The sequence below is a fragment of the Myxocyprinus asiaticus genome, chromosome 32 (genome assembly GCF_019703515.2).
Source record: "Myxocyprinus asiaticus isolate MX2 ecotype Aquarium Trade chromosome 32, UBuf_Myxa_2, whole genome shotgun sequence".
NCBI classification, from domain to species: Eukaryota; Metazoa; Chordata; class Actinopteri; order Cypriniformes; family Catostomidae; genus Myxocyprinus; species Myxocyprinus asiaticus.
In genome coordinates this window covers 38,512,801-38,530,845 of record NC_059375.1, presented here as the reverse complement: position 1 = coordinate 38,530,845, position 18,045 = coordinate 38,512,801, and the positions used below count along the sequence as shown (strand labels likewise).

At 35.9% G+C, this 18,045-nt stretch overlaps 1 protein-coding gene across 2 annotated transcripts in view; it reads right to left on the bottom strand.

The window, feature by feature from the left end:
- The window catches only part of LOC127423077 (cadherin-18-like), a 341,580-nt gene that overhangs the window by 46,615 nt on the left and 276,920 nt on the right, over positions 1-18,045 (bottom strand). For both annotated transcript variants that reach the window (XM_051667110.1, XM_051667109.1), the window contains 3 exons: positions 16,123-16,290; positions 10,284-10,471; positions 7,155-7,408 (listed from right to left, as the gene is read on the bottom strand). In XM_051667110.1, the coding sequence (XP_051523070.1) occupies positions 7,155-7,408; positions 10,284-10,471; positions 16,123-16,290 (610 nt within the window). The remainder of the gene's footprint in view (positions 1-7,154; positions 7,409-10,283; positions 10,472-16,122; positions 16,291-18,045) is intronic.

The following is an 18,045-nucleotide window of genomic DNA, read 5'->3' as shown; positions in this document are numbered from 1 at the left end:
AACAAATAGATATCCTGTGATAATAAACTGAAATAGATATGAAATAATTATAAAAAAATATAATGACATTGGTTTTATTTTGGGAAATATTTAAAAAATAGATACAAAACTGAAATATCTTGCTGTATGTACACCGATGAAAGAAATTGCCCTAATGAGGACACAATTACTTTATCATTGGCATCCACCAGTGAATCATTAAAGTTGTAATTACATTTTCTGGATAAAAAAACCCATTGTTGAAGGATCATTGGTCAGGCTGTGAATCTGAAGGAAAATGAAGACCAAAGAGCATTCCACACAAGTTAGAGATAAAGTAATACAAATGGATAGATTAGGGAAAGGGTACAAAATAATATCCAAATGTTTGGATATCCCAGTGAGCACAGTTGGATCAATAATGAGGAAGTGGAAGCTGCACCACACCACCCAGGTACTGCCAAGAAAAGGCCGTCCCTCAAAACTCAGTGCTCTAACAAAAAGGACTTGTGAGAGAAGCCACAGTGAGGCCAACAATCACTTTGAAGGAGCTACAGAGTTCAGTGGCTGGGAGTGGAGTAATGGTGCACCAGTCAACCATATCAAGGGCATTGCATAACGCTGGGCTGTATGGGAGGGTGGCAAGAAAGAAGCTGTTACTCAAAAAGTACCATCTGAAAGTTTGCAAGAAAGGAGTTTGCAAGAAAGCATGTGAGTGATCCAGCTGCGATGTGGGAGAAGGTTTTGTGGTCAGACGAGACCAAGATAGAGCTTTTTGGCCAAAACTCAAAGCGCTATGTGTGGCGCAAACCTAACACTTCCTATGCCTCAAGACACACCATCCCTACAGTCAAGTATGGTGGTGGCAACATCATGCTGTGGGGATGCTTCTCATCAGCAGGGACTGGTCATCTTGTTAGAATTGAAGGAAGAATGGATGGAGCAAAATATAGGGAAATACTGCAAGAGAACCTGCTTCAGTCCGCTAAAAAAACTGAAGCTTGGGAGGAAATTCACCTTTCAGCATGACAATGATCCCAAGCACAAGGCCAAAGCAACATTGTAGTGGCTAAAGAACAAAAAGATAAATGTCCTACAGTGGCCCAGTCAAAGTCCTGATCTCAATCCTATTGAGAATCTGTGGCACTATTTGAAAATTGCAGTCCACAAACGTCACCTAACCAACCTGAACAACCTAGAGCAAATCTGCCGAGAAGAATGGGCCAAAATCACTTCGTCACTGTGTGCAAAGCTGGTACATATGTACCCCAAAAGACTTAAAGCAGTTACTGCAGCAAAAGGTGGCTTGACCAAATAGTAATGTGTGGGGGTTGAATACTTATGCAAGCAAGATATTTCAGTTTTTTATTTTTCATTAAAATATTTACCAACAAAAGACAATGTCACCTTACAATAACTGATTTTGAGTTTCAGTGTTTTAAAATAAAATATCAATCAGAATGAAATTTCAGTGTAGCATTTGTAATTCGGTAATATGAGAGAATTGGTCAGGGGTCTGAATACTTTTGCAAGGCACTGTATATATATATATATATATATATATATATATATATATATATATATATATATATATATATATATATTATTATTATTATTTATTATTTATTTTTTATTTTGTGCAATTTTGACATTTTGTTATTATTATTATTATTATTATTATTATTATTATTATTATTATTATTGGTGTTACACTATTTATAAGAGATAGATTGAGGAATACTAAAGACGTGTGGGCACAACTCCAAAAAAATGGATGAGGTACAGGGGATGGAATGAGGTCCTGTGTCTCTAAAGACCCGAGGTATGCGTTTAATGCATTTAAGGGTTAATAGAAGATTTTAGTATTTTTTTAGTAACAGTTTTGTAAAGCCAGTACTAATTAGCCTTAATTACTGGCTTATTATTGTTTAGTACTTAAAGTATAATTTCTGAAATAGAGCATTAATTACATTAATTCTAAACAAAAATACAATGTTTAATAAGTTTTAAATTATGGACAGGTTAACCTTCCTCTACATTAATTAACTGTTAATTACTGTCTTATTCATGCTTAACTAGTGCATTATTGTGGACCCTTAAAATAAAGTTTTACTGAATAAAAAAATCATGAAAAAACCTAAATGAGCTCCACCATCAACCAATAATTTCCATTTATAATGCTCATCATCTGTTTACTTAAAATGTGAAAAACAGGAAAGAAAAATTTACCAAAACACTCATTCTGAAATGATCATTCTGAAGTCCTTTTAATGTGACACCAGGGTGTCTATGGTGAATAATATTCCCTTAAAAACCTATTTTCACTTAAATGTCTCATAAAAACAAATGCTTTACATGAAATATGATAATGATCATATGCACCATAATGGTTTAGATCAAAACTAAGGAGATAACGGTAACCTTGTTTATCATTTATCTATAACGCTAATGCTGATCTCCAACTTGTATATCATTTTATTTTCATGCGAAGACATTTAATGCAAAAAATGGCAGTATAAAATCTTGTACTGGAATGAAATGCTGATTGTAGATTAACTTCAGGGGAATGGGAATGCAAATGGACTGAATAAAACTACATCTCAAATGTGTTATCCATCAGCATAGACTAGAAAGGAGGCGAGGGATTATTTACAAGTCTTTTGTCTTTATGTATTTAAATTATTTGTTGTCACAGTATTTTTCGCCTGTGATAAATGCGGATGTAAAACTCATTTGTTTGAAACTGATGATCTCACTCCTTTTAACCAATGAGAGTCATCGCATTTGCATAATTGTGAGAGGTATAACCGGTCTGTCACACACAGTCTATGTAGGTTCATTCAAAAATTGCTTGAAAACACATGTTCCCAAACCAGCAGTACTGATGCTAATAAACCGTAGTGGTCATATCTTATTACCACAAGAAAGCATGCCCTTGACAGTAGACTTATTTTCTTTTTAAAAAACTGCATCAGACATGAGAGAGAAATAAAAGATTTTACACTTTACCACTGACAAATGGAACATTTAGTTTCTCATAGTTGTTCATTTGCATGTCATCCAAAGCAAATTTTGAAAACTAAAAATTTGGTCACTATTTACTCTTTCTTCGGCACAAGAAGGATATGTTTTCTTTTATTTAAACATCATGATCTCAGCATACAAGAACCAATGAGCTTTGATATTATTGATGTGTCATCATATTTGTAGGGCCCTATGAAATCCATTTTATTTCCCCCAAATTCTGTGTTTTCCATTTTATTTTCTCTGAATTCAGGGTTTTAAAGTTTAAATACATGTCATCATTAAAAAAAAAAAAAAAACTGTCTAATCAAATGAATTCATCACATTTTAATCAAATGAAAACATAATTACTTTTCAACATACCACTGCATTATTTTTATCAAATAAAGAGCTTCTATTCTGATCTTGCAGCACAATCCAAAACCCAAAATTGGAGGTGTTATTTTTATTTTTTATTTATTTGGTCAAATACAGTACTGCACAGTAGAGCATCACAGTATATGAAAGCAGTGATTAAACTCTTGAGTTTGAAGTGCTGGTCACATGCATGGCAACGACTCTCTTGTCAAAGGGTAAAGGCCACGCCTTCTCATCAATAATATCGAGAACACACGTGATGTAGATTTGCTGAAATTCAATGGAAAGCTGAACCCCGTACGCCACGATCTGTGACGTGGACTCGATGATCATTTCAAACCCGGAAGATGAAAATAGCCCAAAAAATCCCTAATTGACATTCTCTGCCCTTGTGTGCAAGACATACAGCTCTGGAAAACATTAAGAGACCACTGCAAAATGAACAGTTTCTCTGGATTTACTATTTATAGGTATGTGTGAGTAAAATGATTTTTTTTTTTTTTATATACTATAAAGTACTGACAACATTTCTCCCAAATTCCAAATAAAAAATATTGTCATTTAGAGCATTTATTTGCAGAAAATGTAAACTGGTCAAAATAACAAAAAAGATGCCGTGTTTTCAGACCTCGAATAATGCAAAGAAAACAAGTTCATATTCATTTTTAAACAACACAATACTAATGTTTTAACTTAGGAAGAGTTCAGAAATCAATATTTGGTGGAATAACCCTGATTTTCAATCACAGCTTTCATGCATCTTGGCATGTTCTCTACCAGTCTTTCACATTGCTGTTGGGTGACTTTATGCCACTCCTGGTGCAAAAAATCAAGCAGCTCGGCTTTGTTTGATGGCTTATGGCCATCAATCTTCCTCTTGATCACATTCCAGAGGTTTTCAATGGGGTTCAGGTCTGGAGATTGGGCTGGCCATGTCAGGGTCTTGATCCGGTGGTCCTCCATCAACACCTTGATTGACCTGACTGTGTGGCATGGAGCATTGTCCTGCTGGAAAAACCAATCCTCAGAGTTGGGGAACATTGTCAAAGCAGAAGGAAGCAAGTTGTCTTCCAGGATAACCTTGTACGTGCCTTGATTCATGCGTCCTTTGCAAAGACGAATCTGCCCGATTCCAGCCTTGCTGAAGCACCCCCAGATCATCACCAATCCTCCATCTGGTCGTCTAATGGTTAGACGGAGACCTGGAGAAGCCTTCAAGTCACAGTGTCTCGCACCCACTGTGAAATTTGGTGGAGGATCGGTGATGAACTGGGGGTGCTTTACCAAGGCTGGAATCAGGCAGATTAGTCTTTGTGAAGGACGCATGAATCAAGTAATTTTCTGCAAATAAATGCTCTAAATGATAATATTTTTATTTCGATTTTTGGAGTAATGTTGTCAGTACTTTATTGATAAAAAAAAAAAAAAAAATCATTTTACTCAAACACATACAGTACCTATAAATAGTAAACCCAGAGAAACTGATAATTTTGCAGTGGTCTCTTAAGTTTTTCCAGAGCTGTATATACCTGTTAACATCTCAAAAAATGTGCTGTAGTGTTTCATGACCCTTTAAACTTGCAAAAGGCTGTGATTTAATTATATAAATATAAAGTCTGTATGTGCTGTGCTTCACAGTGAATAAAGTGCTCTGCTCTTTGTCATTTAAACACACACAGTGCAAGTGATGTTAATGATGCAGTTTGAGTATAAGTAGTGGTTTCTCACATTTACTTACTGTTGAAGCACGCAGCTCATGCAAACTATAAAACTTTTGTGGTTTAATCACCACACTAGGACATATCACAATTTTAATTTGATTAATTGTGCATTTATACATTTATTTTATCCCAAATATGTCAAAATCTATGACATTTCGTGTTTTGTAGTTAATTCAGTTTTTATGACTGGATTCCGCGAATCCGTACATGTTTTCCCCAACGCGGAAATCATAAAGCCCTGTATTTGATTTACAAAGTTTGTTAATGATTTGATTTGATTGTGAATAATGACTAAAATTTAGGTCTGTTCATCATTCAAAGTGATCGTATACCTTCAAAAGGCTTATTTATGACCCATGATTCACATCGACTACTTTTATGAGACATTCTTTAAACCTTAAAGAAAGTCACTGTAAACTGCTATTTTAAGAATAAGAAGAAAGTCATGAATGACATGAGGATGAAGCAAAACAAATGCTACCAAGAAAGGGATTTTTGAGACCTTTTGTTGGGGTCAGTGTGTTATGTGTTAGTCAGGTAAAATAACGAAATGTAGCAATTCTTGTTCATGTGAATTGCTCTCAATTGTTTTAATTGAGTCTTTTGTCTCTAGGTAGATAGTAGAGTCATGTTTGTATGAGCTGGAATGCACACACACACACACACAAACACACACATCTCTTTCATTAGTGTGTTCAGGTAATTGCACCATTGGTAGCAATGTTACACTAACATGCTAACATGGGGTGCCTTAACTGCTATTAACAATTAACTATATCCTCCACAGAGAGAAAGTCAAAGCAGAGTAAAAGATCCTTGTACAGTATATCATATCAACTCAATGTCATCCTATTAAATTCAACCTTTACAGAGAGAGAGAGTGAGAGAGAAAGAAAGAGAGAGAGAGAGAGAAAGAGAAGGAGAGAAAGGTTAAAGACAACAGAAATAAAATAAAGAGTCTTTACCTCAAAGTGATGAGTGCAGCAGTTATAATATTGCTTTTGCACAGGAACTTTGTGTTCCAGAACTTCCTGTGTGCAGCGGTGGGTTTATCATTTCTGGAGCCCCAAGTGAACTTTAAATCTGAGGTCCCTTTAAATCTTTGGGCCCCAAGCAATAAAACGTCTCGGTTATGTATGTAACCTCGGTTCCCTGAGATGAAGGGAATGAGACATTGTGTCACTAAGCTGACACTATGGGGAGTATCCTTCTGCACAACCTAGTTGAAACCTTTCTACAATAACACCAGTATTGGCTATGGTGTTTAAGCCCCGCCCTTTTAGGCGTGAAGCTGTCTGGTATAAAAGCGGGCGTGCATCGCTCGCACCTCAAAAAAACCATAGTGTCCATAGTGCGGCCAGCTTACACAATGTCTTGTTCCCTTCATCTCAGGGAACCGATGTTACATACATAACCGACACATTCACTTACAATTAAGTACACTTGACATTGCATCACTAAGCTGACGCTATGGGGAACAGATTCCCATCACGCCGCACTATACGACATAATCTTCCCAGAGAGGAAACATGCCACCGCAGTCCCGTGGGACAGCGCACGGCATGAGAATGCCACAAGTGAATGACTCTCATATATATATATATATATATATATATATATATATATATATATATATATATATGAACTAGATGCAGTATATGGAGATAGAAGGGCTCGCGAGGCATGTGCCAGCACGAGGTCCACCTCAAATTTATCCTGCTCGACCTTGCATCCCCGTGGTGCCTCCTCGTGTGGTCCCTCGGGAGTCACAGAAGAGGTGGATGGGAGGGCGTGGGAGGCTGAATCGTCCCTCAGAACAAGGGCGATTCGCGAGCGAAGCGTCTTGAGACTCATGCCCTCACAGTGAGAGCAGTCTGTCTCTATGAGTGAATTCAGCTCTTATCTTGTAATTTTGCTTCTCAAGTAAATGTATCTTGTTATTAACTGGACAACAAGACACAAATAGTGAGTAAGATTTTTTTTTTTTTTTTTTGCAGTGTAAGTCAATAAAAAATGTAGTTACTGTGTTTTGCCTTTGCAGGGCAGTTAACCCTTAAATCTTCGCTTTCTCACCTGACAGGACTGCTTTTGCTGTCCGGGTCTCTCGCTGTGACGGCTCCCACTTCAGTTCCGATTTTGGTATTCTCATAAACCTCCATAATATAATAATCCATTGAGAAAACGGGCGGCTCGTCCACGTCCCCGACTGTAATCCTGAGTGTGGCGTCGTCTTTAAATGAGCCCAGATATGAGAAGTGTGGATCCAGGTGCGTGTTCTCTGCAGCGATGTGAAGACTGTACTGTTTTTTCTTTTCGTAGTTAAGAGGCTGAAAAGAGAGAGGAGAATAAAATGGATTACAAAGAATATTTTTCTTTCTTTATTTGTAGAAAAGCTTTAGTTACTACATTAGAGCATAGATATGGTAGACTTTAAAGGAATAGTTGACACTCATTTACTCGCCAAACATGTCGTTCAAAACCAGTTTGACATTCTATTTTTCTTTTTCCGAAGAACACAAAATGTGACTTTTTAGCTGCTTTTATTTTATTTATTTCATCAAAGGGAATGGGGACTGGGACTTTCAAACTTCAAAATGACATAAAAAAGCACCATAAAAACATAAAAAGATGTGTGCATACAGTATGTCTTGTATTCCAAGTGTGCTTCCTAGTGCGCTATATAGTATATTCCAAGTCTTCTGAAGACATCCTGTACCCTAGCTTTGTGTGACAAACACAAACTATCATACCAAATATAAATAAAAAATAGCATAATATACTGTAGCAACAAAATCATATGGACTTCTTTTACTACACTTTTATGGTGCTGTTTGTGTTATATTGGAGCTTGACAGCACCTATACTCAGTAACTTTCAATATGTGGAAATATACTGCGATATTAATTTTTTTTAAAGTCACCTATCATATGGATTTAGAATGAAATGACGGTGAGTAAAGGTTGACATTTTATGCATTTTTGGCTGAATTATCTCTGTAAGAAAAATTTCTCAGTCAGTCAGTTTCAGCCATTTGCTTTGTAACTTCTAAAGGCAAACACTTATGTGCTGGGAATGTATTGAGGTCACTATAGTATGCACTATGAAACATTCCTGACCTCTCAGGTGGGCATTTATCAACAAGACTGGCTTTTGTAAAACTCAGTATTCACTAATTTTAAAGCTTTCCTGACATCTAGGACCTAGAACTGGAATTGAGTAAGCTCAGAGTACAGAGTTGATAAAAATTAATGAGCATCTGTGCTCTTGCGAAAACCAGACGCCTGTTTGACACAGTCTAACTACACCAAGTATATATCTGTCAGTGTATTTGTGGAGACTAGACCTAGCGAGCTGCCTTTTATCGATACCTTTTAGTATTGAATGTGTCATAAGTATTTTTCAGTCTCTCGGAAAGGTTTAGCATGTTAATGTGAGTATGACATATTGATAAGGAATTGGTCTTGGTGGACTAGATCTGCTACGTTGCTACGGAGACTTGCTTCTGCTAGAACACACACAGACATACTAAGTTAAGCATGTGGACATGCTGCTGTTGCTTCACAATTAGACATAAATACAATCCCCCAACAAAGCAGGGAAGCTGCACAAATGCATAACACAAAACACAATGCCCAAACAAGCAGATCTACCACCAAGACTGTGGCTGCTCTGAAGAGCCATATGCACAGAATGTATGCTAGTTAGCTGTGCCTTGGCCTGCTTGGCCAAATGGCATAATGATAATGAACTAAATCTCTATGAGTAGCTGGGCATGCATAGCTGAATGGCTTAAACGTCTAGTGACCTGACTCATAATGTGTACCTGGACCTGGAAAGCCCAAAGCTTATTTAACTAGTGACTTAGCCTAGCAATGTGTGGATTCATTTAAACTAATGACCTAAGATAGTGATGTGTGCCATTGCCTGATTTGGCTATGGCTTTCCTTGATTAAAAACACGCTTCTATGTGACATGGTTAAAAGCAGACCTTACCGTTCAAGCTGAAAAAGAAAAAGGCCCAGCAACCACCTGAGCAAACAGCATTTTCAGTGAAAACTCTCGCAGTGCGCTGCATTGAAACTGGCTTACATGCAAACTGAGCAAGTTTAAATGTTATGCAAAGAGAGAGTACGCAAGTTGACTGGCAACCCGATTACACAGTCGATTGGCTTGACATATCACATGTGAATGAGCTGATTGGCTAACACATAACAAGTTCAAGCAACCTATCAGCTTGAGCCACTCAGAGTTTCAGGCCTGAATTTAGACATTTATATTTATATATATATATTTTATAAATATATTACCCTCACGTTTAGAGCGAGTCTGTGGTGTTTTGAAATGCTGACTACATAGGCACCTGACTTGGTTTTGGAACAGAGCTAATAAGTGTATAACTTTAGATATAGTGATAGTTTGACAATATCTTGACTAGGATAATTATATCGCCCCTTTCCTTGTTTTTATGCTGAAAGACTGCAATATACACACAAGTGAAAAGTGTGAAAAACTGAAAACCTTATTACAATTCAAAGGTTATTTAGTTTCACTGGAGCTGTTAATGAGGCTCAACTGCAACTTTTTGTTTACTTTTTTGCCTTTTATATACTGTAGCTCTATTTTTTCTTTGTGTCTCTTTTGGTGTCACTATCTAAACCAGGATCCTTCTAAGGCATTCATTACAAACATAATACACACTAGATTCAGGGCGTTGCTATTAAAGTTTCCTGAGTGGTTTTTAGCATGTTTCTATGCGGTTGCTAGGGTGTTCTGGGGGGTTGCGAAGTAGTTGCTTACTGGCTTAAGCCAAAAGAGCCCAACTCCAAGTTTCTATGATATTCTGGTCCCGAGATATGGCTACTTCAATGAAAGACTGTGGAATTTTTCCTTCCATTTTATCGACAGGGTTCCCGCACTTTTTGACAGATGAACTTCCAAGATGTTTCCATGATCTTTAAAGTCTTTTGTGGTTACTGAACAAGGATTTAAATAAATAATTTTGATTCAATATCACTAATTCACATTTTGATTTAATTTACTAATAAATCATTCAGAACAGATCATTCAGTTTTGCAAATTCATTGAAAAGAACTCAAGGACAAGCCAAATTTTTAATACGTAGGATTAAGGGTTTGACCAAATCCCTAATCCTATATATGAGTATCTGCAATAGTAACACACTACTAAAAATTACTTCAATACCCTTTTCAGTGTGATAATGCCCTCTCCAGTGTCTTTGTCAGTAGAAATGGAAAACATTCCAGCACCCTCTGGGTTCAGGATGGTGTATTTCATGTCTGCATTGATTCCGATGTCCTCATCGTTGGCTTTGATCTTCCCCACCGGTTTTCCCACCTGTGCCGACTCGGGAACAAACACCTGGTAATTCTCTGCAGACACACACAAAAGCTTGCTTAGTGGTTTGTTCGATTGGCTGGATGTTATTTTGAAGCATCAATCATGAGGCCCCTGTTTGGTTGTGATGTTGTGGTCTTGGAGCAAGACAAACTGCACCACGCTATTTCACAAGAAAGCACCGCCCACATTTCAAACATCCCGATTAAAGAACAAAGTCCTGAATTCAACAGAGCACAACACTTTTTCAGTATTTTTCCAATTCATTTTCTCCTGAGGCATTACAAAAAAATCAGTAAAGAGTTCTATTAACTCTATACATTAAACCAACCAGCTCCAAGATGAATCACAACATTAAAAAAACATTGCAAAAAAGTGTTTGAGTTAAGACTGTCTTCACACTATATTTTAACCTTGTACAATCCTGCGTACACATGCGTGGACGTTGGATTTTGGCTTTGCTATACACAACACATAATTTATATTAATTTAAATCGACTGATCTCAGATCAGGAGACTCTGGGCTGTCAGTAAAGGATTTAACTTTCGATGTATGGAGTCATGTGACAAAACAACATGGCGCTGATCACAGCGAAGTTTGTCTTTGGGAGAAACGCCAACAAAGCTATATCTGGTCAGAAACCTAATTAAGTTTTTAAAATGAAACCTGTTTGAGTTAAAAGATTACAGTCTCAAGTTTCATCGGATATGTCATTTTTAAGATTTGAGCGATTTATTGTGAAACGCCACGCTGCTTAACACAATGTACACTAATGTGAACTTTAGCTAATTTTTTCCTTAGAAATCCTATATTCACTGGGAATTATCACATTGAGAATCAATTGGTCCATCCAAAAACTGAAAGATGTTGCTTTCAGAGGCTTTATGTGGAGTTAGGATGAAAATAAGGTGCATTTCGAACTGTTCTGAGACCAGTGCAGACAGACAGCACAACCGGAGGTTAAGTTATTCACTAAATAGGGAGCAAGGGAACATCCTATAGCTCTCTATGCTGCCATGTGCATTCACTCCTAAAATCTGACCAAAAGTTCAGTTTCAGGCTGCAGATGATGTTTGAAACACTCATGTATGGCAGACATGGGGCAATGGTAATCAGTACACAGATTCAGAATTTATAATGTATAATTTTATTTTAACATGGTTGGCAGTGATTGGATGATGCTGGCCATTACTTTGAATCAGAATTAATTATGCTAATTTCTGATGTAATGTCTGTAATGTCTCAAAAACATAACTAACCAACACTCCTGGAAACATAACTTTGACTTTCTATAGCTTGATATTATTTATCCACATGTTGCCATCAATTTTTAGAAAAACTATTTTCTCTAGAAATTTGTTTTTCTTTCTTTTTTTCTGCATGTTAATTAGGTGCTACTAGTTACAAATCAAAAAGGGAAATGGAAAATGCACACATCAGTCGTGCTCGGGTCTCAGAAGGTTACGTTTATTGCAAAATAGGTTTATGATTATGTCATGCTTCACAGGGGTGGCCGGTCACTTCTAAGCTCATGGTAACAGTGACCTCATTTCCCAAAAGCATCATTAGTCTAAGTAGATGGTAGACTCCATCTTACAATTCATCTTAGTTTTGCAGGCCTTTTCCCAAAGCAATCGTAACTTAAGTAGTACTTGACAATGGTCGTATGTTACAAGTGCTCTGGAGTAATCGTAAAACGCTAAAAGCATCGTAAGGAGACAGACTTATGCAGTCAACAGCAGGACAATCGTGAAATTTCACTTAATAAACTTAACACAATTTAATTGTATGATGATTACACGTTATGCAGCATATAATGATAATTTAATTTCAGCTACTTTTAAGGATTATTTATTTGTAAAATTAACCAGAAATGTAAAATAATAATAAATAAATGCATAAAATAGATAAACAAACACATAGATAAATAAACTAGCATTACATTGAATTGTGTGGACGGCCACATTGTTGGTAACAACAAAGGTAACAACAAACCGGCCATAGGCTATATCGCACATCTTGGCTCGTTATCCTCATCAAGTCTTCCTCTCTGACACCCGAAGGCACTCTCGCCCATACCAGGATGTTGTGCAAAATTGACCCTTATCAACTTGGGGTGCAACGAACAGATCTCTGCTTGACTGTTGAATGTTCCTAAAGCACAGCTTCCAGTCTCCTATTTTGCATTCCTCTAACAACACGATGAACCTCGTTACATTCAGTATGTGCTTGATCATTGTCAGGATCATTCACAGGGCCTCAGTGGCTACCACAGCCCACTAGCACATGTCTTTACTGACCTTGTAAGCAACTGCACCTTAACTCACAAAATTTGTGAAAATTAAATATTGCAAACGCACATGTAATGAACAAAGCAGTGATTGTCTAAAGGTAATAGATCATTCTGCACAAAATTATCACAAACTACATTTAAGTAGCATTTGGTTGAGTATTTAATAAAATAAATGTAAAAATTTTCCAGCTAGGTAAATAATGTTACTAATAGTTTTTCTAACGTTAAATACAAATATAATGAAGTTACAATGACGAGTGACACTACACTGTCACATTTCAGCACTTCACATATACAGACAGTTCCTTTTTTTTTTTTTTTCACCCAATTTGGAATGCCCAATTCCCAGTGCGCTTTTAAGTCCTTGTGGTCGCGTAGTGATTTGCCTCAATCCGGGTGGCGGAGGATGAATCCCAGTTGCCTCCGCATCTGAGACCATCAACCCACACATCTTATCATGTGGCTTGTTGAGCGCGTTGCCACAGAGACATATCGCGTGTGGAGGCTTCACGCCATCCACTGTGGCATCCGCGCTCAACTCACCATGCGCCCCACCGAGAACGAACCTCATTATAGCGACCACGAGGAGGTTACCACATGTGACTTTACCCACCCTAGCAACCAGGCCAATTTGGTTGCTTAGGAGACCTGGCTGGAGTCACTCAGCACGCCCTGGGATTCGAACTAGTGAACTAGCGAACTCCAGGGGTGGTAGCTAGCATCTTTTACCACTGAGCTACCCAGGCCACCCCCCCTGCATTTTTGGGCAATTTTTCACACTCAAATTTCACACTCAAATTCATAAGCTCACCATTCACACATACTGTGGACTAATTGCATATATATATATATATATATATAATTGCAAAAGCATTTGTCTTAAGATGGTTATTTATATCTTCAGCTTTAGTGTGTCAATATGAAACATAAATGTTAGACTCCCAAACATTACTTTTGCAAATAGAAAAGATTAGAATAGAAGAACAGGGAGCCCTGCAACAGATGTCATGGTACCCACAGAGCCCCCCACTGAACATCGTGTCAGTCTGAGATTACATAAAGAGACAGAAGCAATTGAGACAGCCTAAATAGATAGAAGAACTGTGGCGAATTCTCCAAGAAACTTGGAACATCTGCCAACAACCAAGAAAAACTGTGTCCAGGTGTACCTAGGATAATTGGTGCTGTTTTAAAGGCAAAGGTGGTCACACCAAATATTGATTTAGCTTTTTTTATGTTTACTGGACTTTGTATGACATTAAGTGATAAATGAAAACTATTTATCTATATATTTCTTTTTGTCTTATTGAGTATTTCTATATATTTTCTATTCACTTTTTATTTGTATTCTATTTTTTATTATTATCTCTGTCTTGTTATTGTATTGTTTGTGCACTGTAAGCATCTGTCACCAAGACAAATTCCTTGGCAATAAAGCTCATTCTGATTCTGATTCTGATTCTGATTCTGACTATACACACAGGCAAGCTCACAGACAAGTAAAAAAAATATATTGTTTTTAGAAAACTGCGTAAAAGCAGATATAAACTTTTTAGCTATTTGGGGCTTACAGCAGCATTGATTGGCACATGAAAGAGATGTTTGTATTTGATGTCTTACTGATATCATATTTCACCTTGTAATTCTTTTGAAAATGCTCTGATTTTCAAAGCTAATGTTTTCAGGCCTTACTTTGTTATTTTGTGAAACATGAAAGAAGAAGTGATGGTTATCTATAAGTTAAGATTCCCCAAATGATACCCCATATGCCTGACTTATGTATTCGGAAACTTGAACATTTTAAGCGTAAACTATTACGCGGCGGGTCCACAGAGTTTAAGAGGTTAAGTAGCACTAAAGGGTGTCCTCGCGTGTTCATGTTAAGTGCAGCTTTGAAAAAACGTTCAAAAAATAATGAACGTTTGTAAAATCACTCGTGGAAAACCTTCTTAACCACTAAGATCAAACATTATTGGGAAACGAGGCCCTGATTGGTCAATCCTTTTGCAGGATGATTGGGAGTGTCGTTTTTCACCACAAAAATATGGAATCACACACAATAATAAAAAAAATTAAATTGCTTTGTGGTTTCTACAGAGACATATCCCACAGCTTAACAACCTTGAAGCTAAAGGTAGGTCTGTCTTAAAAGGCTTATATGATAAGATTTTCTTTTTGAAGAAAATAAATGGGACTTTTAGTTTTGTTACTCTTCTGTTGCGCTCTGTTACTGAGGATAAAAATAAAACTACAAAAAGGTCAAGATCCAAGACACATAATTTGATGCTTACACAATAAAAAACATGCTGTTCATTCTTCTGTTTTCTGCATGCTAATTAATAGTAAAATATATAACTGCAGCTTACATTTTATATGATGAGCCATCTGTTATCAAGACTGCATTTACATAAGGTATATTTTCTAACTCTATTGGCTAATTATATAGTATCCATAATCACTCCTTGAGAAATCTAACAGTACATCCTAATGAATGTCTTGAATAAATGAGAAAGCCCACTTTGCGAAGCAGAAGTGCATTATAACAGTATACTGTATGGTTAACCTTCAAGCAGTAATGAGGATATCGGAGGCTGATGATGAATTTAAAAGCGAGGTCAAGTTATTTTTTGTTTTTGGCAACATCTGAAGCATAATAATCCAGGAGACCTTCAACATCTCACTTAATCGCTTTAGAAAGTTAAGTCTGAATAAAGTACTCAGTATGAATATTAGACTAATAGTTTCCTTAAAAAAGAAGCATGGAAAGACCAGCATGAATTTACAGGCTGGTTTAAGCTGGTTTATGCTGATATGGTGTTGGTCTAGCTGGTGGACCAAAATATCCTTGCTATTCACCAGTCTCTTCACACGAAACACATGGGAGACTAGACTCTCAATTGACTTCAAGAGTTAGCATGCTGGTGAGAGAACAGCACGATACTCGAATAAGCATGAAAATACACAGTACACACATATCAGATAAAAGAGTTCATTTTAATTATACTGTATCTCTGCTTGAATATCAGCTGAAAAAAGAAAAAAACAAACAAAGAGTTAAAACCAGCCTAGCTGTTCGGTAATAGCTGGTCACCCAGGTTTGTTTTAGAAGGGGTTTGGGCACTTTTAAACTGGCCAGGCTGGAGACATATCAAGGAATCTGCATACCAATCCTTATGAAGCCAACTTTTTAGAACAGCCTTAAAAAGTGTGAAGCCTATGATTAAAATGATTAAAACCTTGAAATATCGCCTATGTAGGCAGCTCACTAGCTTTTAAAACACAGCCAACATATGCAGGCGTCCTGTTTATTCTGGTGTTTTCAGCAGGAGAGATTCTCCAATGAAAGCAATATGGTACTTTATCAAAATGCAACAATGGCTGACAATACTCACTCTGAGGAAATTTGGGTGGGTTGTCGTTGACGTCAGTGAGCGTGATGTTGACCGTGGTGGAGCCCGAAAGCCCACCCACTTGCCCTGCCATGTCTTTGGCCTGAATTACCACTGAATAATGCTCTCTCGCCTCTCGGTCCATGTCTCCCAAGGCTGTTCTGATGATACCTGCACAAAACAAACATAAACACACATGCGTTGCTAATTTGCACTGTAAATGCAAAGGTTACTAAAACAATAAGCCAGGAGGCAATGAATTACACTGTAAAAAGTGGATATGTACAGATACATATTCTTTTGCTGGCATAACCTAATGTTGTTAAACGTGGCAAAATTACTGTAATGCATAGCCTTGTTTGACTTATTGCTTCTGGAAACCAGTGATAAAAGCAATGCGAAAACAGACACTAAGGTTCAATAAATATTATGAATAAATAATTAATAAATTCTAGTATACTTGAATTCCTTAATGTTAAAATCTGAATAAACATGATTATGGTAACACTTTACAATAAGGTTCCATTCGTTAACATTAGTTAATGTGTTCGGTATTATGAACTAACAATGAACAATATATTTTTTACAGCATTTATTAATCTTAGTTAATGTTAATAAAAATAAAATTGTTCATTTTTAGTTCATGTTAGTTCATAAATACAGCTTAAATGTATTAGTGTATGTTGAAACTAACATTAACCAAGATTAGTAAAAGCTGTAAAAGTATTGTTCATTCTTAGTTCATGATAACTAATGTTAACAATTGGAACCTTATTGTAACGTATTACCATGAATATTATTATTAATAATAATCTATTTGAATGAATAATAATAATAATTAAATAATTAAATATTATAAAATAATAATAATAATAATAATAATAATAATAATTATTATTATTATTGTTGTTGTTATTACTGTATTAAATATGTATTTACTGTGTTAAATAATAATAATAATAATAATAATTATTATTATTATTATTATTATTGTTGTTGTTATTACTGTATTAAATATGTATTTACTTTAGTAAATATTATAAATAATAATAATAATAATAATTATTATTATTATTATTATTATTATTATTATTAACAACAATAATAGTCTGAATAAATTAATACAATAATAATGTTTATTGTTGTTGTTATTACTGTATTACATATGTATTTACTTTAGTAAATATTATAAATAATAATAATAATAATTATTATTATTATTATTATTATTATTATCATTAACAACAATAATAGTCTGAATAAATAATTAAAATAATAATGTTTATTATCCTTAATGTAGGTTGTTTACAGTTGCCAAGAAACATAGCAATGTGTTGCATGTATCCGGTTTAAACCCTATTTTCAGTTTCCTAACGTCAACGTACTAAATAGAGTTTTCGAAAGTCTCTATTTTTGGTAGAGGAAAACGTTGTTCCAGTGTGGATTATAGGTGCAAACGTGGCTAAATCAATGCATTTTCAATCAAAACTGTATTTGTGTGGACAAGGCCTCAGTTTTATAAAATTTGTTAAATTATAGTTATACAAATTTGCACATCTAAAAGAAGTTAAATATGGGTGCAGAATCCAAAAATAGCCCACAAATGTACAGTAAAGAACAGGAACAGCACACCTAGAAAACTCCTTAAAGGTGTTTTTACAAAGAGTAACGTTTCACAGAATCACAGCTTTTTCAAAAGAGGATTCATACTTGGGTTGCATCAATACTTGCTCATGTAATCATTACACATAACATGGGAACATAAACACATAGGTATAAATAAATCTAATGTTTACACACATGGATGCATCATGTCTATATATCATTCTAATATTTATCCACTGTATTTGTCAAAACAAATGTATGAGTGAGTAATGGTGAACAGTGGATGAACAGTGATGGAGTCTTAATATTAATTAAAGTTAA